The sequence below is a fragment of the Eurypyga helias genome, unplaced genomic scaffold (assembly GCF_000690775.1).
Source record: "Eurypyga helias isolate BGI_N326 unplaced genomic scaffold, ASM69077v1 scaffold12660, whole genome shotgun sequence".
NCBI classification, from domain to species: domain Eukaryota; kingdom Metazoa; phylum Chordata; class Aves; order Eurypygiformes; family Eurypygidae; genus Eurypyga; species Eurypyga helias.
The window spans coordinates 68,897-94,345 of record NW_010223894.1 but is presented as its reverse complement, the minus strand read 5'-3'; the positions used below and the strand labels follow the sequence as shown (position 1 = coordinate 94,345).

The following is a 25,449-nucleotide window of genomic DNA, read 5'->3' as shown; positions in this document are numbered from 1 at the left end:
GATGGAGGTGGGAAGGGAGATAGTAGGAGGTCTCTGGGTTAGAATGTCCGCTCTGATTAATTGCGGCTTGGAATCAAGTACCTCTAACTGCAAATCTTTCTTCTTCAGCCTCTCACAGCTTTGAGGCGGTGATTTATAAGCCATTCCGAGTAGGACGTGTGTGACAGCTGTAGGTGTATGAACGTAGGAAGGTATCCGTAGCAGAAAGCACGGTTCTGAGTACGTGCTGCTCGTCACCATAAGCTCATGCTGTGGGACTGTCAGGTGCAGATAGTTAGTTGAACACAGCATGTTGCATTGGCTAACAGCAGCTAATAACATTTTTCTAGTGCGTTGGTAGGTTTCCAGTTGTGAAAACGATTGTGTGATGTCTTCTGTGAGGATGGGGCTCATACAGTTCTGCAGTGCAGGTGATGGGTAAATAAAGGAAACATCATGCCTGAGTAACGACGGCCTGCAGAAGTCAATAACATTTAATTACGCGTTGCATAAGATTTCGTCTTCCATACACCCCCTGTTGCTTTTTATCTCTGGGTATAAGCTGGTGGAGCTTGCAGATGTCAGGTATAAGAGCATGGAGATAAATGATCTTGTCAAAAGAGGCAAACATTAGCATTATCTTTAATCTCGAGGAACGTGGTGTTGCAAAGTTGTTGGCTCATACTTTGCAAAATAAACCTGTTTGTTGTGAATTGTTTTTGTGTGCATGTATGCAGTGGCATTAAAAAGAGGATGACATTCTCATGTGCTTTTCCATTTTTATTGGAAGAGATGAGCTAATGGGTAAAAAAAAAACAACAAAAAACCCCAGCCCTTCCTGAAAACCACAAAAAAAACCCTTAGAAAAAAAACACCATGTGAAGAAGTTGTAGAACTTGATTCCAGCATAGAATTTGCTAAGTCTTTCAGCTTAGAAACACATGAATCGGTATTATTTTTTAATTGCATTTGAAAGTGAATATTTCACAGACTTAAGCCTATGACTATCAGCTCAGGTTTTAAAACCTTTAAAGCCCTACCTAGCATATTTTAAAACCTTTAAAGCCCTACCTAGCATATCCAACTAAAAGTCAGCACAAAACTGACTTTCAGGATGACTTCAGAGCACACACCAGCTTCAGCTGCCCCCTGAAAAAAAGAAAAATTGTGGTTTGTTGGACAGTTGTGCACTGGGAAAGAACCTAATTATGTGGAATTAGTTTTTTATCTACTTCAAAAAAAAAAAAAGTCTTATTAGAGATTTGAAGAAAGAAGAGGAAAGAAAATGAAAAATTGTATTTAAAATGAACCCATAAATTCTTATGGGTGTGAAAATTCACTGTTTAACATCTTTCTCGTAAAGGGAGAAAGACCCTCAAGTGTGATGAAGACATGCTGTTGAAAAGGGGAATATGGTAATGCCTGTCCATTGCTTCCGCTTACGTTATATGCCATCTAGCTCTCCTCTATCCAGCAGCAGTCTAAGTTAATTCCACGTGCTGGTCTGGCAGAAAATTTAATATACCCACCTGAAACCCCAGTTTGTTCAGTAGTGGAATTATCTTACTCTGTGAGTAGACCGGTGCCAGAGGTGGCATGGCAGCTGTGAGGTAGAAGTGGTACTGCTTCTCTTGGCTGCTGTACGGAATCAAATTTGTTCAGCTGTTATCATCTGTCTGCATGCTTGTAGGAACAGAAACAAGAATGTTGTCAATTAGGCCCTTTTTAAGTTGGATTTTGATGTAAACTCTTAAAATTTCTTGAGAATATGTTGTTTTTTACAGTATGTATTGTGATAGAAGGGCGATGTCTGAGTGCGTGTCTTGCCATCTTCTGAGTACATGTAGGGTGATAGCCTGTTCTGTCAGCAGAAGTGGCTTATCCAGGAAAGAAAAGATGTTATCCAGAAGGGAAGCCTGGAGCAGGCTTCCACCACTCATTAGATTAAAATGTGTGAAATGTTAATTAGAAACCCAAATGAATATTGTAAAGGAGAAGGGAAGGGTGAGAGGAACAGATCTCTTTGTAGATATGCACGTATGGATTACGTCAGATTTGGAAATGCACATTGTTTCTGTTTGCATACGGAGTATGCTTTCTTAATTCTTAGTATTAACCAGTTGAGTTGTGGGTTTATGTGGCTTCATGGATTTTACATGTCTGCTTCTTTGATACTGGAATAGTGTCTTTCCTGAAAGCTGTTCTTGGGGATTTTGATTACAGAAAATAAACTTCATGAACAAGTTTCGGTAAGTCATAATTTTATTTTTTTCCTTTTTTTGTAGGAACTCAAAAGCTTGAGAGTGTTGTCCTTAGTAAAATGAACTTTGAATCTTTTGTGAGAGATCTGCTTCTGGTTCGTCATTACAGAGTTGAAGTTTACAAGAACAAAGCAGGGAGTAAATCTGTCAAAGAAAATGACTGGTATTTAGCATACAAGGTACAGTTTTCAATGTTTCTTTGTAACTGTGAAAGAAAATAAAGCCCCGTAACTCTTTCCTGAGCCCCTCAGCTTGGAGCTTGGGGATTTTCAGGGACTGACGCTTGGTAGTATGATGGTAAATTGCGCGATCTGTTACATATCCCTTGTATTTTCTACTGCTCAGAGCTTGTTCTGTATCTTTGGCGTAGGTTGGGAAATAAAGGAAACCTGAAGTAGTTCACTTTGCTTAGGTGATGCTTAAAATTTGAATGGTTACAAAAATAGAACAGCTGTATGCTTTATATTAATGGACTGTCCAGTACAAAGTTTTATCAGTTGCTGTACTTTTAAAAGAAAAAAGTCTATGTATATACACACAGTTTTTAAAAATGTGTATTTCTTTTCTAAATAGGGTTCTCCAGGAAATCTTGCCCAGTTTGAGGAAGTTCTCTTTGCCAACAATGATATGTCAATGGCCATTGGGGTTGTGGGGGTTAAGCTGTCTACTGCTGATGGACAAAGAGTAGTAGGAGTGGGGTATGTTGACACTACGCTGAGAAAATTGAGTGTCTGTGAGTTTCCGGATAATGATCAGTTCTCAAACCTCGAAGCTCTACTGGTTCAACTAGGACCGAAGGAGTGTGTGTTACCAGCAGGAGACACTGCAGGAGAGATGGGAAAACTGCGACAAGTAAGGGAACCTTATTCCAGTTTATTAGCTAGGCTCCATGACTTACGGAAAAATGAAGGAGCAGTACGTTAATGCAAAGTTTTCTTTTATGCATCCAAAATGTATTATTTGTCTGATGATTCATGTGCATTTTAATCAGCAAAAGTTGTTCTAAGGATAAAATCTTGTCTGTCATTCTTTTCCTTGCAACCTATCAGTAAAGAAAGGCCTCTTCAGGGTTTGCTTCTGTGTGATGAACATCTGTTCCCCTGAATAGTGAAAGTAAGTGATAACTGTACGTGTTTATGGACAACAGGTCATTCAGAGGGGAGGAATCCTGATTACAGAGAGGAAGAAGGCAGATTTCACAACAAAAGATATTGTTCAGGATCTCAATCGCTTGTTAAAATCAAAAAAAGAAGAACAAACGAATAGCGCAGCATTGCCAGAGATGGAAAAGCAGGTGAGTACAGAGCAAGGTTTAATGTGCTCCCGCTTTTCAGAAGCGGAGTGGTGTGCGCGCCTGTTGTGAGCTGATCTGTCTTCACTGGTCCTGTTATACGCTGGGTTCCTATACTTCCGGGAGAGTACAACCCATGGTATATGAACCCATGGTACATTCTTGCTGAAGTCTTTCGCAGTTCTGCTCAGCTTGAATCTGTGTCAAAGTTGGATTCCAGGGTCATGGAAACAAATGAGTAGACCTTTTGCTTATCTCTTTAAAGTCGTCTACTCTGGTAAGCAAATAGACTGTGCACAAGAGGTGCCTCCTGTTCATAATCTATCTCGCTTAAGGACTGACATACAATACTTGGATTATTTTGTTTGACAGAAAACTTGGCATTTGAAAACAAAGTAATGTTTATGCTAATATTTTTGTGGTTTATATCATCATACGGCTCAAGCATCATTTAGTGCCTGCATGTGAACTAAAGTTGTTTGCTCTTCACTGCAAACGAGATAATTTGCTTGAGATAAACATGTTTTAATTTGTTTTAAAATGCCCTTCGCTGCTGATGCTCACTGCAGGTGTAAGGTACAATTCTCCCTTCATGTGTGATTTCATAACAGGTTAAGATTGCTTGAAGTATGTTGCAGCTGAACAAGTCAGTCACGCTGCGGCCTTTTTTGTGCTGGCACTAGCGTTTGTAAGGCCATGCAGTGAGTCAGATTGGATCATTGTTCTGGCTGAAAACTAACCCTGAAACCATGTCCTGAGATGATCCGTGATATCTCATTTATCTGCAATAACTTGTTTGTGTTCCTGAGCCAAAAACATCCTGATAACAGCTTTGGAAAGGCACGCACTTCACATTTTGTATATCAGATTGCGCAAATATCTGGTTCGTTGTTCTTGCATCTACCTAGAAGGATGCTGCTGTGCCATAGAATGTCCCTGTGAAAACAAAGTCTTGTCAAACCGGATGAGTGTCTCATGACCTTGCTGGAATTGACGTGTCTCACAGGCTTCCCCAGCTTTTAATTTTCTAGGGCTGTTTATCAAATACTCCACAATTCAAGAGTGTTTCTAACTAGAATGTTTCTCTGTGTGTGTTTTTTTTTTTTTGAACTTCAGGTTGCTATTTCATCTTTGTCGGCCATTATCAAGTTTTTAGAGGTGCTGTCGGATGAGTCTAACTTTGGACAATTTGAATTGACTACTTTTGATCTTAGTCAATATATGGTTCTAGATAATGCAGCTGTTCAAGCCCTCAACCTTTTTCAGGTAAGAAATGCACACTTGAATCGAGAAGTGTTTTGCAATATACTTGTTTAGCTGCTTGGTAAGTAGCCTGACTGCCCAGTTGCAACTCCCCAGGTCCTTCTTCCAACTTCTACGTTTTATCTTTGTTTTCAGCTACTCCTGTACAGTGTGTCTGTTAAACACCGTTAACCATTGTTAGCACCTGTTTTGGTTTTTGTTATCTTATTTCGACTGTGGAAGAGAACATCATCAAGGTGGTAGGCAGTGGCCACAAACAAGTGTCTGTAGAGTGCAGATACGGGAAGAGCCTTAGAAGTACCTCATGGTTGTAGCTGCTGAGGGGTCCGGCTGAGCAGTGCGGGAATGCTTTGTCTTTCCTTGGTTTTAGTCAGAGAAGCTCACATCTCCAGTGGCAGGGGCAGACTTGGGGTATGGGAGGAGAGGAGAATTCCGTAGTTTTATGGTAAGGTAGGGAGCTCCAAAACACATTTGACTACATACAGTAGTGCTTTTTTTGGGAAAGAGAATAGAAGCCTGAATTTAGATAATCCAGGAATCAAATGGCAGGAGCATTGCTAGTGGTGATGGAAAGGAAAGGGCTGGCTGCAGCAGGCAGGGCAATGATCAGGACAGTACTTAAGACCATGTTGAAAGGACTGTGATATGCTAACTGGCCAGTGTCAATTTTACATGCATTTTCTACAAATCCAAGCAGGTTGAGCCTCCACCATGCTTCCTACCATGTCTGCTTTTCTGCTTTGCTCCTTTTTATAGTTACAGGAAGATGTGGGCCCAAAGTGCTGTGTTGTATCAGCTTTTTTCTCTTGTTTTCATCTTAGTAAACCCTGCTTAGTGACCTTTTTTTGGGGGCTAATCCAATTGAGTTGCAGGTTTATAGGGAGAAATCACTTCTGTGGTCCCCTGTTTACCTGGAGGGGTTTCTAGAGTAAAAAAGAGCGTATATTCAGCATTTGATCTGGTTAATCCTGGAGAGAGATGTGCTGAGTTTTTGTTTTCTCCCCCCCCCTTTTTCCCCCTTAATTTCCTGATTCTGTCTGGGGAATGAAGCAAAAATTATATCTCTTCTCAAGCTTTATGGAGGTTTTCTAGGCAGTTGAACGCAGTCTTAGGTTTGTAACTTCTTGCAGGTGTTAGGCATTTTGTGATAGGAAGTACTCTATATCTGACTTTAGGGGCTGTTGTGAAATTTGGAACAAGGGTTTTGCCATATAGCAGTAAACTGCGTTGTTGCCTGTGTTGCAGGCTGTTTGGGCAGGTTTTTGGGTGGGCACTAAAGCTAAGGCAAAATATTTTGAGCTGCTCTGTGAGGTATGCAGGTAAAGTTCTTATGGTGCAGCAGGTGCAGTTGATTATATGAAAGTGCAGTCTTCCAACTTGGATGTGCTGCAGTGGGTTATTCATGTATAATATATGTATCCGGTGACACTTACTTGGATTCAGTAATTTCTCATGTGTAATACTGTCCAGAACACTGAAAATAGACACATCTGCTTTAGAGATGAGGTTTTCCAAGGGTTAAACTTGTCAGTATACCTTCTCATTGTTGTGGTGATGCTAGTTGTACATCCCAGTTGTTTACAGGCATCCAGACCTGCTCCTGGCTGAATGCTTGCCTGCTGTTCTAATTGGAAGTGTTCTTGGGTAGAGAGGGTTGAGATTCTCATTTCAGAGTTAAGAGTTGAAACAAGCTTCTTTGCTGTTTTTCAGTAGTAAACAAAATTTTTTCTTCCTAGCTGGTTGTGCAACAAACAAACAAAACTCCAAGAAAAATGCCCAAAAGGCTGTCTTGAGTCCAGTTGATATTAAGCCTAAATTATAGATAGTAAACTTTAATCTGAATGGAGTAAGTTTAGAGATGTTTATGATACTCCAAAAATGATCTGGGGAAGTTTGAGAGAATTTGGGTAACTGTGTTCATTCCCATTGCCCCACCCCAGCACCCTCCAAAGCCCTCCAACCAAAACCCTTGAACCCAAGTCCTGTTTATTTCTGTGTGGGTTGTTTGTTTGTTTGTTTTTTTATGGACAAGACCCCTGGGTTTTTTCACTGTACAAAGGGCACACTGGCAAATACCTAGGTACATTTACACTTTTCCTGTTCAAACAGCAAACTACCCAGTGGCTGGATACATGTCTGACTTTCCCATCCAGTCAGCTGGTTTCAAAATGGACAAACCTGTTAATGGTTTGCCATGTTCCAGGGACCAGAGTGTAAACGCTTTAATGCCGTGCTGTTTCATTTGCCTTTTTTTGATGGGTGCCAAGTTGAATACAGAAAGAACATTGATCTGTTCCGAGGTAGCAAAGTTGAGTGCCATTCAGTGGGTGTCAGTAAACTTCACTAACTCTTCTTTGTTGTTTCTTTTTCTTCCCCCTCCCAGAGTTCTGTGGAAAATGCTAACACGGCACAGTCTCTAGCAGGTTTGCTAAATAAATGCAGAACTCCTCAAGGACAAAGGCTAGTCAATCAGTGGATCAAACAACCTCTTATGGACAAGAACAGAATTGAAGAAAGGTAACTGTGTTATGTGTTTGATAGATTTATGCAAATTAGTAACTATTTTACAGAACCCTCTTTGTTTTTTAAGCAGAAAATACTAAAACCAAGCAACAATGATGGTGGAGATTTTTGTATGCTGTCATGTTAACACATTGGAGTTAGAGCAGAAAGTGTTTTTTCATGAGATGAAAATTGACAGGTTATTGTTATTAAATGCTTGTTACAACATTTTTAAGAGGAGGTGTGATGTGTTTAGATGGTCAAATGTTTCATACTACAGGCTAAGGCAGTGCAGCAGTAACTTCTTCACTATTATATTGCAAATACTTAAGCTGTATAATAATACTTTGATGTTGCTTCCAATTTACGAATGGAAAAAACCCAACCCCCAAACCAAAACAAAATCCACAAATAATTAAGCAGTAGTCACCTTTCTGTATTTCCATGAAAAAAAAGCAAACTACCTTTGGTTGTACTGGGGTACTCTTACCATATCTTACCTAGATATTGTGGCCCAAATAAGGGTGGTCTCTTTCTTCTATCCTTGCTCTTTCATATTGTTGCTTGTCACCACATGTCCATCTTAGCAGTAGACAGCAGTATCAGTCAATATGAAGCATTAGAGAATCTCGGCTGAGAATGTACAGAGGATTCTCAGTCCTTCAGAAAGGAAAACTGCAAAGGCCATATTCCTACAGTGTGTGTATGTGTGTTCATCATGCAAACAGAAGTTACACTTTTTTAAACTCATGCTAAATACAGCAATATTCTTACCTAAAATCACACTTCATGTAACTCAAGCGAGTGGCAGGTTAATGCATTGCAAAATGTATGTTGATGTGAGCCTTGACAAAGCAGAAGAGGCCAGAAAACTGAATTTAACTTTGATACATTCTCAAAGACTTGTATTTCAGATAAGGCATTACAGGTATGTCTGTATATGCTGTTGGGCTTTAGCACAGATCACTACTACCAGAAAAAAAATTTTGACTTGGTCACATTGATATGTAAAGAATTTACGCAAAGGGTAGTTTTCTCTCTAGATTGCGAGAGATTGAGTTATTCTGCATCTCTTCAACATGTTTTTCTACTTTTTCTAATCATTTGCAGAATGGTGTCTAGTAACTTGATCAGAGGACACCTAGAAATGTGATTAATGTGACAGTGAAGTATTTGTCCACATGTTTATTGGATGCAGTGTCTTACTGTGGCATGTATTACAAGAGCTTTCATCATTAGCTCTTGGTTACATGCCTAGGATCTTCTACTTCTCTCAGTTTTGAATTCTAAGATCTAAGCCAACTTTAATTTTATGGGTATGCTGGTTGTAAGATTTGGAAAGTTATCACTCCCATTTGTAGTTTTCTTATTTCAGAGTAAGCATTGGAAACATGAACTTTTGTGTATTGTTTGCTCATTACAATGCATCAGAAGTCCTGCAGGTTTGGAAGAGAGATGGTGATTTCTTGATAAAGCTGGGATTAAATGATAAGCAGGAAATGTAACTTGACCTCTTTTGTGGAGTTATGATCATCTCTGCATTTTGTGTTGCGATTCTGTATGGGTAATGTTGACTTCTATATTTAAAGGGAGAGGAGAGTAATTAAATAGGGTTAAGGTCTTAGTGGAATTTGTAAAGCTTGGTGTATCCAAGCTTTACGGGCTTAAAAGAGGTCCATGGAATAACCTCTTGTACCTTGCCCAGCCACAGGATCACTGGGGTTGCAATTTGTTGGAAGTAGTTTGTTTTAATTTGTATTTATGGACACTGAAATACTATAGCAATGCTTTTTCAGCTTGTTCTGCAGCATAGCTGGGCCTGTCTGAATGCATCTTGCTTTCAAGTACTACTATGGTGAATCTATTTCTTTGGCTTTGGGATAAAAGCAGTGTGTTCTGCCTGCAAGGGCTTGGTGGGCTGTCCTCCCAATCTGAATTCTTTTCAAAGTGTGTAGGACTGTTTTTTTCTTAATCTGAAGAAACAAGATAAGAGAAGCTGTTAGTGGGACAGATTCAAATATCTTTTGAATGGTGTGCAGTCACCAAGTTGTTTTATATATGCCTTACAGCATGTTGTGGCTGTTTTAAGAATTACAAACTATAATTTTGACCGTATTTCCTTCTCACACCACCTATATCTGGGGTATTGATGGTTTATGTTTCCTTTGTACTTGGGAGGAGTTATTGATTATTTCTTAGCTTGTAAGTTGTGCCATGTTGCAGGACCCCATTTAGCACTAAAAGTGCAAAACTCTCACCAAACTAGGCTGAACTACCCAGGTTGGCCTGATGTTAGATGACAGCATTTTGAAATAAGCCTGTTGTTTTGCTTACAGGAGCTATTTTGACTTAACTTTTATTCCATTAGTGTAGAATTGGATGTCTGACTGTTCTTTTAAGGAACTAAGTTAGACTCTTGTAACCCTCTGCTAAGACCTGTAGGTGGTGCAAGTCATCTTTTGGAACTAAGTGGATCAACTTCTTTCAGTGGTGTGTAACCTGCAACATGTTGTTAACATTTGCGGATAAATAGAACACAATGTTACATCACTAGTCCTTATTAAACGTCGATACAGTAACAACACAAATTAAGGTACATTGTGCACATGCTTCAGAGAAAATAATGTTTATCTACTCCAGTAGGTAAATGAGAGCTAGGAAAACAGGGGTTCCTGATACTTTCCTATCTTTCAAGACTTAGGGTTCTGCCCGTGTCTGGCTTTTTGCCCATGTCTGTCACAGTTTTCCATGATTCAAAAAATAATTCAGTCATAAGTGTATAAGATACAGCCCTACTTCTCCCATGTGGTGTGTTCAGAAGGCAAGTACAGGAGGTTCCTGTTCCTTTCCTTACAGAATAATCACAGAATGGTTGGATTGGAAGGGACCTTAAAGATCATCCAGTTGCAACCCCCCTGCCATGGGCAGGGACATCTTCCACTAGACCAGGTTGCTCAAAGCCTCATCCAGCCTGGCCTTGAACACTTCCAGGGATGGGGCATCTACAGCTTCTCTGGGCAACCTGTTCCAGTGCCTCACCGCCCTCTCCGGGAAGAATTTCTTCCTTAGATCTAACCTAAATCTGCCTTCTCTCAGTCTGTAAAGACATTATCCCTTTTGTATCACTGCATACCCTTCTAATGTTCTCCCCACCCAGCTTTCTTGTAGGCCTTTTCAGGTACTGGAAGGTGCTATAAGGTCTCCCCAGAGCCTTCTCTTCTCCAGGCTGAACAAGCCCAACTCTCTCAGTCTGTCCCCATGGCAGAGGTGCTCCAGCCCTCTGAGCATCTTTGTGGCCTCCTCTGGACTCCTTCCATCCGGTCTATATCCTTATGTTGAGGGCTCCACAGTACTCTGGGTGGGGTCTCATGAGAGCGGAGTAGAGGGGGAAAATCCCCACCCTCGACCTGCTGGCCACACTTCTCCTGATACAGCCCAGGATACGGTTGGCTTTCTGGGCTGCCAGCGCACACTGCCGGCTCATGTTCAGTTTTTCGTCAACCAGTACCCCCAAGTCCTTCTCCTCAGGGCTGCTCTCTATCCACTCTCCACCCAGCCTGTACTTGTGCTTGGGATTGCCCCAACCCAGGTGCAGGACCTTGCACTTGGCCTTGTTGAACTCCATGAGGTTGGCAGTGGCCCACCTCTCCAGCCTGTCCAGGTCCCTCTGGATGGCATCCCTTCCCTCCAGCGTGTCGACCGTACCACATAGATTGGTGCTGTCAGCAAACTGTCTAGTCAGCATATTTCTGAAATGAAGATGTTGCAGAGACAGTAAGTACAAATATATATATTAATTGCATAACACGATTGACTGTAATAGAACAGGTAACTTCAGTAGGTAATACTTATTTTACAGATACTGGGAAGTCTGAGAAATGTGACAGAATGTAAACAGTGCTTATTCTGTTTGCTATGCCTTGAGAAGGGAATTCATGCTGAATATATTTAACTGTGTTGGGTGGGAAACTCCGACACTTTTGCACAGAACAAGTAAGATTCCAGCTGACCTTTGTAGTCCGTTCTGCATACTGTGGCTAAAGCTGTTGTACATCTCTGGCCTGTAGTAGAAAAGGTGCAGGGGTCTCCATTCCAAGGGGGTTACAGGCTGTACTCCAGCACCAGTTGGGCTCAAAATAGGCTTGAATCTGAACTTCTCTTGTGTTCCTAAATACTTCACTGCCAAGTTGTAGAAACCAGTCCTATTACCAGTGGAGTCATAAAGTAATTTAGAAAGCTTGAGGTGAATCAATGGCTTGTAGGGTAAAAATTCCAAGCTTGTAGAACATTCTCATGAATCAGGCTTGAATGACAATTAAAGTAGCAGCTTGTTTAAAAATGAGGAAGAAAAAAAAGGCAACTTGTTGCTAGCTAGTGTAGGCAGGCTTGAATGCCTTTACAGGGCTTTATTTAGTAATAAGTTAACCTAACATATGCTTTCTCTAGCAGATAAATGGAGGGACAGAGCGAGGTAATGCATATGGGATAGCTCAGACGCCATGTGATTGGGGACTCATCTCAGGTGCACACAAATACACAGCACAGATGAGAAATAGCCAGGTGAGATGAGAGGTCTGTGTGTGTTGCAGCCCTGTGATCCCACTGGGATCGCAGGAATGTCATCAAGTGCGCTGTGGTGCGTGCTCTTTAGGAAGGGTGGGCAGGGGAGGTGGACAGGTGGTGTTCCTGCAGAGGTATGGCCTGAATGCGCAGAGCCCTGCAGCTGAGGGGGCAGCAGGCCTGTCAACAGCTTGTAGGGCAGGATTCTGGGGCAGCAAGGTGTGGGTGAGCATTACAGTGAGCATCTGAGGCACACCTGCCCCCTCAAAATGAACGAGTGGACAAAGCTGTCTTGAGACAACAAGAAGAAACACAATCATAGGCACTGGCTATCTTGGAGGACATGAGCCGCCCTGGCTCCTGCTGGCCTGAAGCACAGTAGCGGCAGACACGTCGGCAGTGTGCTCTTGCAGCAGCGGGGGGTGACCCCACTGGGCTCCTCTACTACGAGCAGGTTGAGGAATGTCTGTGTGGTAGCTGGGAGGCTGCATCTTGAGTACTGTAGCCACTGTGGGGCTTTGCAGTACGGGTAGATGGACAAACTGGAGCCTGTCCAGTGGAAAGTCACTGAGCAGGATCATGGACTGCAGCTCATGGTGTATGAGAAGAGGCTGAGGGAGCTGAGTTTGTAGCCTGGAGGAGACTCAGGGGCAGACCTGAGTGCTGGTTTCATCTGCCTAGTGGGTGGGAGTCACAGAGAAGGTGAAGCCAGATGTTTCTTGCAAGGGCATAGCAAAAGCATGAGACAAAGCAGACACCAAATTAACCAAAGGACCCTCCAGCTGGATATACAGAAAAAAATCTTCACTGTGAAGAAGATCAGATGGAATGTGCTCAGAGAGGTGAACATCTCTGTTCTCAGTGTTCAACTGAAATTAGCCTTGTTTTGGGCAAGGGTTGGAACTAGAGGCCTTGAGTTCCCTTCCAATGTAAATTTTTCTGCAATAGGTTTTCATGACTTTTGTGTTCTTTTCTAACCTGCAGCTGTCCCTGCAAAGCATTGCAGAGAGGCTTTGTGGCTGCTGTCATTGTGGTTAGCAGCTCTGGAAAGAATTTTGGTGCTTTTCTGAGTACAGGATAGTACTTCTGCACAGTGACAGACTGATTTCAGGCAGTTAAATTAGTAGGTGGTGGCCTGTGTCCTCAATAAGTGAGGGCAGAATGTGACCAACTTGGAGGTTTGTCTAAATGGCTTAATTAAAATGCACTTTAAATGCTGGGAGTGCCCCTAATGCCTGTAAAGAAGCTTCTGAAATGCAGGTTGAATCTGAGCTAGTTGGAAGACAGAAATGTGATTTGTTATTGTCATGCAGATCATGATGCAATAAATATTTCACATGAAAGAAGTTGTCATTCCAGAGACATGAAAATGGTGTTGGTTTCCCACTAAGCCTCTAGAAATGTTAGACAAATGTCACCTTTGTCATTCCAAAAGTTATCATCTCCATGTCACCTAGAGGAAAGTTTGGAGCTTGAAGCTGTCAAGACTTGACTCCTTTAACCCTCTCCTCTCCCTTCACCTATGTTTTCTATTTCAAAACTACTAGGTAACCAGTATTTTCATTTGGGTTTGCTTGTAAAATTGAGGTTGACATTGAGTGCTGTCTAGAAACATTGAACGTAAAGCTCTACTAGCCAAGTGCATGTCGGACAGGCCACGTCTTCAGGAGGGAATTTCCATCAAAATCCCGGGCACTTGAAACCTATTAAAAAGCTTAGATTCTTGTGTTGCAAGAGAATTATTTTTAGTTTCCTTGTTTGGGGAAGGAACGAGGGGATGTAAATAAGAGCTGAAAAAACACTCCTTTTCATGACACCTTCAGGTGTGGGAAAGACAGTGTTGCTGTTTGAGCTGGAGAAGTGCCTAAAAGCTGTTTGTATTCCGCATGTTATCCAAATCATTTGTCTTCTAGGTCAAGGATCAACAATCAGCATTGCAAATCAGTAAATTACAGGTGGCATTCAGTGGTGTAGCACTGGAGCAGGTAGTCATAGCATCTCCTAGTTGATACTTGCAGCTCGCCCACTTCATCCTGGCAAGTCCTCACTTGGTACAAAATAAGTAGAAGGATTAAGCTTTTAGTCAGTTTCTTTTGCATGTGAATTTTGAGGCTCAATGGAAATGAAAATTAATCCAAAATTTGGTTGAAACATCAAATTGGCTTTCAGGTTTTTAAGAACTAATCAAATTTCTATTTATTTAGGGAGATATGAATCTGTAACAGTCATACTGCTCATTTGCTCTCAGCTGGCCAAAAGGAGGTGGATGCAGTACTACTTACTGCAGTAGTTAAATATTACTTAGAATCTGTGTTGAATTATTCAGGATTTTTTTTTTTAATCACAGCATAAATTAATTAAGTTTCCAGTTAGAGTGTGACCACATGATAACTTTTACAATTTATATGTGCAAAGCTCATTGGATTATTATAGTATCCTTGGTGGTCACTTGGTGCTAATTTGAAGGTTGTATGCAGGAATATAGTAAACTTTCCATGGAAGAACAGTGAGCGTAGTATTTCTGCTCTGTTTAATTTATATCCACAAATATTAGAAAGGTGGCATGTTCAGAAAATGCGCTGGAAGCTCTTGACAAGATAATTTTTTCTTGACTTGTAATTTAATTTCATTTATGGTCACCTTTGAGTTGCAAAAGCCTTTAATGTTTTGTTTACATGCAGCTTTGAGTTTCTTCTCTGTACAGAATGAATGCAAATGAAGAAATATTTGTTTTCTACGGCAGAGAAAGAACTTGTTCAGTATGCTCTTAGTCTGCGCTAGTTCAAGGAAACGCACAAGTTAGCAATTTAAAAGGGTATTAGTGTTGACGGAGTGTAATAAATTTAACCTCTTAATCTTAATAATGTATGGAAACTTGCAAGGAATAAGGAAAAAAATAATAATGGAAATACCTTTCCTCAGCTGTTTCCAGTCTTTGAAGACCATGCAGCAATATTGTTTTATCACTGGATGCCAAAATGCTGTATTTAATTAAAAAGGAAGACTGGCAAAACCCTCTCCACAGTGGAAGGCATTATGCAGAGAAGCAGCCTTAGCTGCTTTCCGTCTTGGGTTTCTCCTGAAGGTTGTGGGTGGGGCGGTTTTGTTATGTGGAGTTTACCAACTTGCCCATGACTGTACAGTACATGATGAGTTCTTGCTCCATTGTTCTTTGTTACCTGTAAGAAACAGAGGCTTATTAGTGATTCCTAAGAGATGGGCATTTGTTTTCCAGAAACCTAAATACTGTGTTGATGGAATGGCAATGTTTAAAAAAAAAAAAGAAAAAGGTATTGTGAAACTGATGGTTCATGTCTTTATTTAAATTAGGATTTTTTTGCCTTCATGTCTTTGACACTTGCTCCCACTAGCTGTTCTGCATGTAGGATTTCCTTGGTCTTCAGTGGTCAGATTCAGTGTGAAGGGGTTTTATTTGTTTTTGACTGTCATGCATCGTGCAGCAACTTGTGACACTGAGTTGCTTTATAGTTGGCTGACACTCTCTGTACCTATTTAAATCAAAAGGTATAGTCATGCTTCCCTGGCTGTGGATTGTCGCCAGATCCCTTGTTATTGGCACTGCCACTAGTGTGCATTTAGCTGCTTGGTTCATCTTTTGATGGGGAATTTTGCATGCAAAAATATTGAAGGCTGTAGTGTTGTATAGAATTTAATCCAGTAAAACTAGGCAGTTGCCAAATGGGGCAATCCCAGTTCCCTTTTCTGGCCTTCAGCTCCTGCTGCTCCCTTTTTTTTGGTCTCATAGCTACAGAGTAATTTGGTATGTCTTGTTCAGCCAATGAAAACTTATCTATGAAAAAGTGAGGAAAACTGTTGTCTAGAACAAATCCTTTTGCTCCTCTGCAGCTGGTCCATGACCTGCTCTCATCATAAACATGAGAAGATTAACATCATCTTAAGTGCAGATCAAGCAGTACCAAAAGCCTGTTCTTCAGATTTAATGATCTGACTTGTGTTTACTTCCTCTTGGTATCTTGACTTTTTCAGACCTTGCGCTAATTAATTGGTATTCTGAGTTGGATTACCAAACTTGCTCCAGGAGGATAAATTGTATATCTGCCTATCTTCGAACTGGGAAAGTGTCTGAATCTGTGGAATGGAGCTGTTAACTATTATTGCTCAATAAGCCTACTGCCTTTCTGACAAACTCATGATGAAGATGTTACTAGATTTTTTTTTTTTTTTTTTTTAGTTCCTACAGAAGACAGACTATGGAAATTTTATGAAAAATAATTAGAGAATCTTGTTTTATGAAATATCCTCTTAACACTTTTGTCTGTAAAGTTCCTTGAGGCTAAGAGACTCTTTAGTCCAGCAAGTTTGTGCCAGGTGTTGGAGGTGGGAAAGGATTTGCAGTGTAAAACATCTTATACTCAAAATTCAACTTAGCTGATGGGTCTTCTGTATGTTTTTTTGCTTCAGTAAACATGCATGTTTACAAAGGTGGGAAGAGTGTTTGTCATTCTATGAAGTAGCAGATTGCTGTAAGGTCAGATTTTTCCCTTTTTATTCCAGCTCCTCTTCTATGGAGCTGTTTTGTTCTTTAAGGGTAATAGTTTTGTTATTTCTTAACTAAGAATGAAGGGGAGTGGTGCATCAAATCTCAATAGTGCATAAGACTCTAGTCTGAATGGCTGTTCTCAGTACAAATTAAAAAATAAACTTTACTCTTACTTGGGAAATATGACTTTTGAAAAACATAAGTAAAAGGTTTATTTTCCTTTTCCGTAACTTGCATAGCTGACTGTTACTTGAAGTAGGACACCCAGGCTGTGGAATGGGAAGTACAACACACTTGGTTTTGGTTTTAACTGTGACCATATGACTTCTTGATTTTGTAGGTTGGATGTATGGGTGTATGAAAGTTTCTTTAAAATATAGACAGGAACAATAATTTCTGTTTTAATTGTTTCAATGTTTTCAGGACCCAGGTCTCGTAGAGCAGGGCTGGTCTGCCATGGGAGTGTGGAACAGTCCCGCCAAGTGAGCCATCGGTGTGAGCTGGTGGGAGGAAGATGCTGGTAGGCCTCTTTGGGTCCCTGCTGCAGGGCATAGCTGGCCTTCCCTCCTGTCTGGAGAGAAGCAGTGGGACCCTTGACAAGCTCTGGTCATTGGCTGCCTGTAGAAATGCTCCTGAAGGTCCCTCTCTGAAACACAGCTGGCAGCCTGCGGCTCTTTGCCACGTGAGGAAATAGGTGTGTGATGGTACCATCAGGAGCGCTGCCAGCCCTGCATTGTGAATGAAGAGCGGATGTGTCCTTTCTGTTTCTCTTAACTCTGTCATAGGGAGTTTCTGTGCCTGCCTCGGAGCCCTACAGTTCTTTGCCTTGACATGCTTTCTGGCTAGAGGAGGCAAAGCAAGCTCTGCTCTTGTGCTGCTGCCTTGTTTGCATATGCTTCAGGATGATGCCAGGCATTCCCTTCCCTCAGGGTCCAACATTATTGCTGTTGCAGCAGTCTGCTTCAGGAGTAAGATTTTAATTGCATCAAGTGGTACTTTGCTGGCAAGGTTAAGACCCAAGATTTTACTTTTCTGCTGAAGAATTGTTTTCTTCCTTACCTTGCCAAATCTGCTGGGGTTGGGAACTGTTTAAACACTGGTACAAAAGTGAATTATTGGTAACCTATTTCGGAATAAATAAGGCTACAGTAAGGAACTTTGGGGAAGAAAACATTATACTGGAGTTAATGACGCATATTCTGAGAATCCTGGTTTGTTTGTTTTTTTTATTCTGTGCTCATTGCAAGCTCACAGTCAATACGTAACAGCTTCCAAAGCTTTGCTTGATTGTTATAGAAAATAGTTATTTTGTGCCTTGTACCCCTGATGTAATCTCAGGGTTTTAATTTACCATCTCTAGGCTTTGATGTTACACTCAAATGGTGCAGGAATTAATGTAGGGTGGGAAAGAATCTGTTGCTTTCCTGATACGTAGGAATTTTATGTTATATAAATGTAACTGATGTAGAGGAGTGAACTCTGATTATTTGGAAGAATGAATGGATTTATGGAATTTAAGAATTTATCTGTAAGTGGATCGTTCTGAGGCTACAAATATCCAGTTTTGCTTTTGTGGTGGGGTGGTTTGGGGAATAATCAGGAAAATTAGAAAAGGCACCAGACTGGATGTGGCTTTCTCTTACAAATCTTAATCTTTCAGGTTAAACAGTAGGGAGCCTGATGAGAAGCACTTTTGTCTGTCTGCTTAGTGTCATGCTTTGTATACCCAGCACTCTGGAAGCTTGTGTGGTGTGATTGCTGTGGCCCCTCTGGGGTCTAAAGCTGCCCTTCAAACCTGGGACTCTGCCTTGTACGGACTGCTTCGACAGAGCTGCAAGAAATAGTCAGCATATTCATGGGTGCTTCAAGTTAGACATTTGAGATTATGAGACAGTCGTAGCAAGTCCAGTCCAAAGACCTCGCCTGTAATAGTGGCATGAAGGCCAATTACTCATTTGTAGTAAATAACATCCTGAGGGCATCAGATGCTTGCCTGGAGATCCCTTGATTGAGTTCACCTCTGACTTGAGGGGGATGGTACGGCAGAGCGGAGGAGAGCAGCAGGTAGCAATGCTACCTTATGCTTCTTGTGGTGGCAGTGCTGGTTTCTGCCATCTTGGGGGTGCTTGAGGGACTGTAGCTTGAAGGCGTAATTTCCTAGCCACTTAAGCCAACTGAAGATACAACAGGGTTTGTCCACAGCCACCCCGTGGCTAGTTCAGGGGAGCCTCACCAGTGGGAAGCTAGCACAGCCACAGCAAATGAAGGTATTTGGATAAGGAGGGGGCTGCTGCTGGGAGCATTCCCTCAGCCTGGGCTGTTTTCAGCTGCCTTTACCAGCCCACCAGTTTTTCTTCTTCCATGCGATGTGGGTTGCCTCTGTAAAGAGCAGGACAGCTTTCAACCCGTACCACTGAGCCAGATCATGCTTGTTCTCTCTGACTTTTTTGTTTCTGCAGAGGAAAAGTTTTGAAACTCTCTATTTGGGTTTAGAACTGGGAATCATTGCAAAATCTTTTAAGAAGCTAGAAGGGTCATCAGAGTACAAGGATCACTATGATTTTACTGGGATAAAGGCGTTACCTTTTAAGAACGCAAATGTTACAGGTAAATTGTAAGATGCACCATTGTGAGGCTGTTCCTGGTTTGCTGTTTGTGTTAATCTGCCCTATTATATTAATTGCTAAAAGCCTGTAACCTCACACCCTGCACATAAAACAGTAATGTACTTCAAATTCTGATTTGAGTATGTATATACACTGGTCCACTCCTTCACTGTCATCTTGAAAGTTTTGCTATTTAGACAAGATGTATCTTTTAGTTTAGCTTTGGTTTTTTTTAGGTTGTAACAGTGGTTTTCAGGGGAGGAAGCTGTGAAGTCATTTGATATTACAAAAGCATTTATAGCGCATTCTTAACTGAGGAAATAAAACCAACTTTGTGCTAGCATGCTAAGAAGAAATGAAAGGGGGTTGCATGGTTTGGGCAAGAGCAGGTAGGAGACAGAAGAACTTGAGCCATTTAGCGTGGAGGGAAATATATGTGAAGGTGCAAGTTTCTTTTGCAAGTTTCTTTTTTTGGCAGAGACAGTAGGAAGAAGCCTTGCTTCCTGAGCAAAAGCCCCTCACAGCCCCTCAACAGGCCTGTTGGAATCAGCTGGTTCATCCATTTCTCACATTTTCTGTGCAGTCTCCAGAGGCCACTCGGTCTGAGCTGAGTGTGCAAGCTGAGTGAGGGAGTGAGAAGATCAGTGATATTAATCCTGTGGTGTGTGAGTAAAATAAAATGGCTTTTGATGGTGTTAACCCCCTCTTATGAGGAAAGGCTGAGTGAGCTGGGCCTGTTCAGCCTGGAGAAGGCTGGGAGGGGATCTTATCAATGCTTGTAACTATCTAAAGGGCAGGTGTCAAGAGGATGGAACCAGACTTTTCAGTGGTGCCCAGCTACAAGACAAGTGGCAACGGGCACGAACTGGAACGCAGGAAATTCCATCCCAACGTGAGGAGAAACTTCTTTACTCTGAGGGTGCCAGAGCACTGGAACAGGCTGCCCAGAGAGGTGGTGGAGTCTCCTTCTCTGGAGATACCCAAAACCTTCCTGGATGCATTCCTGTCCAACCTGCTGTAGGTGAACCTGCTTCGGCAGGGGGGTTGGACTAGATGATCTTGTTCAAAGGTCCCTTCCAACTCCTGGCATTCTGTGATTCTGTAGCCTCTCTAAAGCTGCTGGTTGTTTATACATCAGGTTTTGTGTTATTTTTATTTCAAATTGTTTACAAAGATTGCTCCAGTTTCATAACAAAGTCTTTTGTGCATAACTAAGCACTTCCAAAAGCCTGTGTGGGTTGTCTAGATCTTTTGCATTGCTGTTTCTTTGTGCTTGTTTGAAAAATTTTAAATGTTATTTTTACAAATGCATGTAACGACTACGATTATATTGGGCAAAATGACCTGGGATGGTCAGTGTGGTTTTTAGGCTGCTAAGATGTGTGCAGGAGTAAAGTCATTCTCAATATCCAGTTTTGGATATCTGAGTTAAGCTCCTGTGTACCCATCTTAGGTGTCTGTCTTAATACTTCAAAGGCTGTAAAGCATACTGGGGTTCTTTGTCATGAAAAGAGCTTTGCAAATTTAAGATGATATTTATTTCTTACCTGAGGTGGTGACCACTGGACTTTGGCTGATGTTTGTGAGACAGAAGATTTGTCTAGGGAACGATTGGGTCACCAGGGTGTAGTTTAAAAAAAAGGAGCATAGGACAGCACCTTCCTTATTTCTAGCTGGAAAACACAGATCCTGGTATTAATTAACTACAGAAAGTTGCTCTAGTGTGGACTTCCTCCATTGTGTAAAATCCCAAGTGCTTTGTGTGGAAAAGAAAATCCAATTAGAACAGGTCAGATGGTGACTTGGCTTTGCCCTGCCCTCCTGTTGAAGAGGCAGTATCTGAGGCTGTAGTTTATTATGTTATTCTGGTAATTTCTATGGGATTAGAAAAGAAGAATTCACCAGCTTTATATGTCTGGTTAAGTGTATCCAGGGAGGATTTACCTTAGCTACACTGGATTGAGAAGAAATCCAAGTTTGAAAGAAACTCAAGGGAAACCAAAGTAATGGTACATGAAGTGTTCTCCACTTTCCTTTGTATAAAGGAACTATGAAATGAAACTTGTATAACTCTGCATATTTGAAACTTCTGTGGTGAGCTGAAAGTTTTGGCATATCTTAAAGCAGTCCTTAATATGCTGCTTTTGTAAGTGGCATTTCTCTGATAAATTTTTTATAATCGAATTGAAGAGTTAGACATAAAAGTTTGTCTTATTCCACAGCCTTACAAAACCTTTAGCAGGCAGAACATACAAATGTATGCTCTTCAGAAGTCTTGGCTGTTGTTTAGCCAGGGGAGTTACAACCTTTAAGATCTTCTTAAAAGTCAGCTCCTCCTGTAAGAGAGTGTATTCTTAATTTGACTTCAGAGTTAACACTTTTTTTCCTTGTGTCAAGTGGAATTTTTAGTTAGTACAGTTTTTCCCCATGAAAATCTCTATCAGGGTTTGGGATTGTAAGTTACTACTCTCTAGTAGTAATTAAATATATACATCACTCATTATTAGATGTATATATTACTGATTATTTACAGATCCAAGTTTCATAATGTGATAAAAAGACTGCAGAGTCCTCTTTCTGAGCAGAGGTGCTTGGAGGAAGCGCGCTCCTTCTTGCGTGCATGGAGAGCCGCAGAGCTGCCCAGAGTTTTGCAGGTTGTCAGTGGAGGAGAGTGGGTGCTTCATAACTCAGCTTGTGTACAGCTCACTGGTTTGTTACGTTTCTTTTTGTGCTGGCCGATCCTGCTCAGGCATTAAAAATATGTATGCATTCTAATTGTGGTCTTTTAGCTTAATCCGTTAGATGTTATTTCTACAGACAGAATTCATCATTCTGTGAATTCTGTATACAAATCAGGCTTGATTAATGTTTTCCTGTTAACTTAAACTTCTGTATCTTGCTCTGTAAAAGCCTAGAAATGTAACTAAACACTCTTGACAACCTCTGGGCGCAATAACCTTAAAATCTTGATGAAAAATGCTGCGTAGATGTAGCAAAGGAAGAAGTAATCTTTTCTGATGTCAAAGGGTATGTAAACCTTGGGAGAACGAAAGCATTGTGGTGAGCCTTGGGAGAGTGTGTGCTATTTATTAGATCAAACCCAGATTATTTTGTCACATCTGAGACGCCTCTTATCAACAGCAAAACACGGGAAAGGATGAAATGCTTTCAGTTGGATTCCAGAATATCCAACAGAAACTTGGAGATAGGTGGGTTTTCTCTCTCAAAGAGCACACTAAGTCTAATGTTATTTGTTATTGCACAGATAAATAGACATGGTTTTGAATAGCAGGAGAAAAAAGGGGGGTTATTACTTCCGAGCTCAAGAAAAGTATTAGTTTTCAGTTACATCAGTGGAAATTTTGTCTGCTGGTTTTGTGGTTTAATTTGCAGCTTTAAATAACTGTCTTGAAACAAAGGTTTCACGCATATGTGGTTTCTCTAGTCATAATTGTTTCTGTTGCCGTGACGGTGCTGCCTTAGATCTGTGTTAGAAAAGGTTTCAACTTATTTTTCCTTTCTCTTTTGGCTGCGTGGCCGAAACAAGTTATCCAGTGTTGTCAGCTGTTGTTTGATTACACTTTCTTTTTTTTTTGCTTCCTCAGTTGAGCTTTATATTAAAAACCTGTCATTTCATTACTTGTGAGCATTAGGCATGGTTTATAATTGTATTATCTTAGCATAGTCCTTTCTATTCAGCAGCCTTGTATTTATTCATACCATATAGAAAATTGTTATGCAAGATGTGGCATGAACACAAACCTGTCAGCCTTATATTCGTGGTTGGCAAATATCGGGGGGGGGAAGATAGAACAGTACTAGTAAGGTCATGAGATGTTAGTCTAATGAGCATGGTTTTGGCAGAGGAAAAGCATGTCATGCTGATCTGAGAACTCTTTGAACTTGTCGTTGTTGTGGACAAAGGAGGAAGAAAAAAAACGAATAATAAATTAGAGCTTTCAAAATGCTTTTGACAAGTTCTTATCCAAGAGGCTGTTGAACAAGCTGAGGGAGTCGTGGGATGAAAGTGAAGGGTTTGTTTGTGTAAAAGGCACCAGCCAAAAAAGAAAAAGGTTTTACTCTTGGCAAAGGTGAGCTCAAGAGTCTAGAAGCTGCACTTGAGAGATTCTCTAATCATTAGGATAGCCACTGGCTTCTAAGGTACTGACACTTCTGTAGGTGACACAAGTAAGGACTAAACTTAATGAAAATCAAAACAGCCTGACTGATTGGACAGAACAGGGATGGTTTGGATTTTAATGAGAAGTAGTATAACGCCATGTGTATAGAAATAATGTAATCTGCCTGTGTCTTAGAGTGTTATGTGGATTCAGAAAAGGTGCTGGGCATCTGTGTGTCGGGTTGGAGGCAAGGCTCTGCAGTTGGGTTTCAAAGAGAAGCTGCTCTGGCTCGTGCGTTGTCCTAGTTTCTTTTATCAAGAAAGTTGGCCGATGGATACAGCCATAGAGAAAGGATAGATAGAAACTGCTGGATAAATGCTTTCATTCTAATTAGTGACATAAAAGAATTATAGGCCATGCCAATCATTGTTATGAACTTCTTATTTAGATTGAATTTGGTTGAAGCTTTTGTGATGGATCCAGAACTACGTCAGTGCCTTCAAGATGATCTCTTACGTCGCTTCCCAGATCTTAACCGACTGGCAAAGAAATTTCAGAGACAAGCAGCAAGCTTACAGGACTGTTACCGGATGTATCAGGCTATTAATCAACTGCCTAATGTAGTACAAGCACTAGAAAAAAATGAAGGTAATCCCACACTATCTATTTTCAATGTTTTATACTAAATGGACGGTGGAAAGAAATACTGTGTGGACTTCCAAAGATTAGTCTTTTCCTGTGTACTTTTGTTGCAGGACTAAAGCTTAAAGACATTTGAATTTGAAATGAGCTGAAATTCTGAAATACCAGTCAGATGCTTAAAAATAAACATAGCCAAATCTTTACACGAAGAAGCATTCCAATTAGTGTGTAGCTGAAAAGCTTGAACTGTTGGGTGATGGTCTGGTAATCTCGAACGTCAACTCGTCTCCTGAGAATTCCTGACCACTTGTGTGTGTATTGTGATCTGAAAAACAAGATAACCATTCATATAATATTGTTGTTTTCCTTTTGAAAACATTTTGCACTTCGGATTGTAATTAAACAGAAAAAAAGCCCGGTTTAAGCTTTACTGGTATAATTTGAATGGATTTTTAATTTTTTTAAATTGTAATGTTACTGTAGTTGGTAAGAGTAACCTGGCAGGGTTTCTTCTGATCTTCATTAGTAGGAAGCTCAATGTCATGACAAGCAAGTCTAGAAAGCACAAAGATTGATATTTCTTTTCCTTTTCTATGTGTTACCAAGAAAATGCATAATAAGGTTAGTGTCAGCATAATAGGGAGGTGATTCAATACAGCAATAGCAGTCCTAACCTGTCAGCATATTTTTGTAGAAGCCCCTTAATTCGTTTGAAAATAAAGCAAGCACTAAAGTCTTAAAAAGAGAAATAATTTTTGAAATGATACCGTTACAAAAATTTCCTTCCTGTACTTGAGTGGACATTAATATTACTTGGCATCTTATACTTCTCCATACTAGACAGTTTTGACTTCAAGTAATGAAACCTAACTTCTGAAGTATTAATCTGAACTTACTTTTTGGTTGCTGGCTGTGTTATTTCCAAAAGCGATTAAGGTGTAAAACTAGGAAGGAACTGGCATATAGACATATAACTTTTTTTTAAGAGCTGTGCCATGCTTTAGCTGCCTCAGTCATGTCCCTTTGCCTTTTCCAAACAGACTCTGCTTGGTTTTGCTCTGGCATGGAGCTTTTGGATTTCTATCTTAAAACTGAGGTATTAGTTCAAAATGCTAACTTCCTTTCTTCTTTTTCTATTAGTTGTCATTTGGATCAGCAGAGTTTCTCTGTCATAATGTCTGGGTAGGAAAACAATTCCATTTTTAGAAGTTTTGAGGAGCAAGCTGTGAAAGGCAAACTGCTAAGCTCACCATATGGAAAAATTAATAGACTGTAAAGGTTCTTGCTGTTTTACACGTGCGTCAGTTGGCCTTAGTAGGGCATTTATCAGCAGCATATCCAAGAGAATTTAAAATGGGTGAAATGTGTTATTTTTGGTTTTCTTTGTACTTGTGTGCCCTTGTTTAAAGTACAAGAGCGGTCTGGAAATTTTGAATGTATTTGATTCAGACTGGATCCAATAATTTTCCTGTTTAAGACTGTACAAAATTTTACTTCAGCAAGAGATGGCAAGTCCAAATTTGTGATGATTCTGAGTATGGACCAGTTTCAGAACTTTTGATTTCTCATGAATGGCTATGGGGAGGTAGAGCAACTACACCACAAAGTGATCAGCAGTGATTGCCTTTCCGTCAGTATGAAGCATTGCTTTGTTGAGATTGTTTTTATGGGTGATGAAAGCTGAAGAGGGGGATGAAGATCA

At 40.7% G+C, this 25,449-nt stretch overlaps 1 protein-coding gene across 1 annotated transcript in view; it reads left to right on the top strand.

Moving 5' to 3' along the window:
• Positions 1-2,264: 2,264 nt before the first annotated feature.
• MSH2 (mutS homolog 2) overlaps positions 2,265-25,449 on the top strand; it is a gene marked incomplete at its 5' end in the record, with an annotated part of 46,037 nt that continues 22,852 nt past the window's right edge. Inside the window, 6 exons of the mRNA XM_010156213.1 lie at positions 2,265-2,419; positions 2,814-3,092; positions 3,388-3,534; positions 4,648-4,797; positions 7,178-7,311; positions 23,554-23,753. Of these exons, the coding sequence (XP_010154515.1) occupies positions 2,265-2,419; positions 2,814-3,092; positions 3,388-3,534; positions 4,648-4,797; positions 7,178-7,311; positions 23,554-23,753 (1,065 nt within the window). The remainder of the gene's footprint in view (positions 2,420-2,813; positions 3,093-3,387; positions 3,535-4,647; positions 4,798-7,177; positions 7,312-23,553; positions 23,754-25,449) is intronic.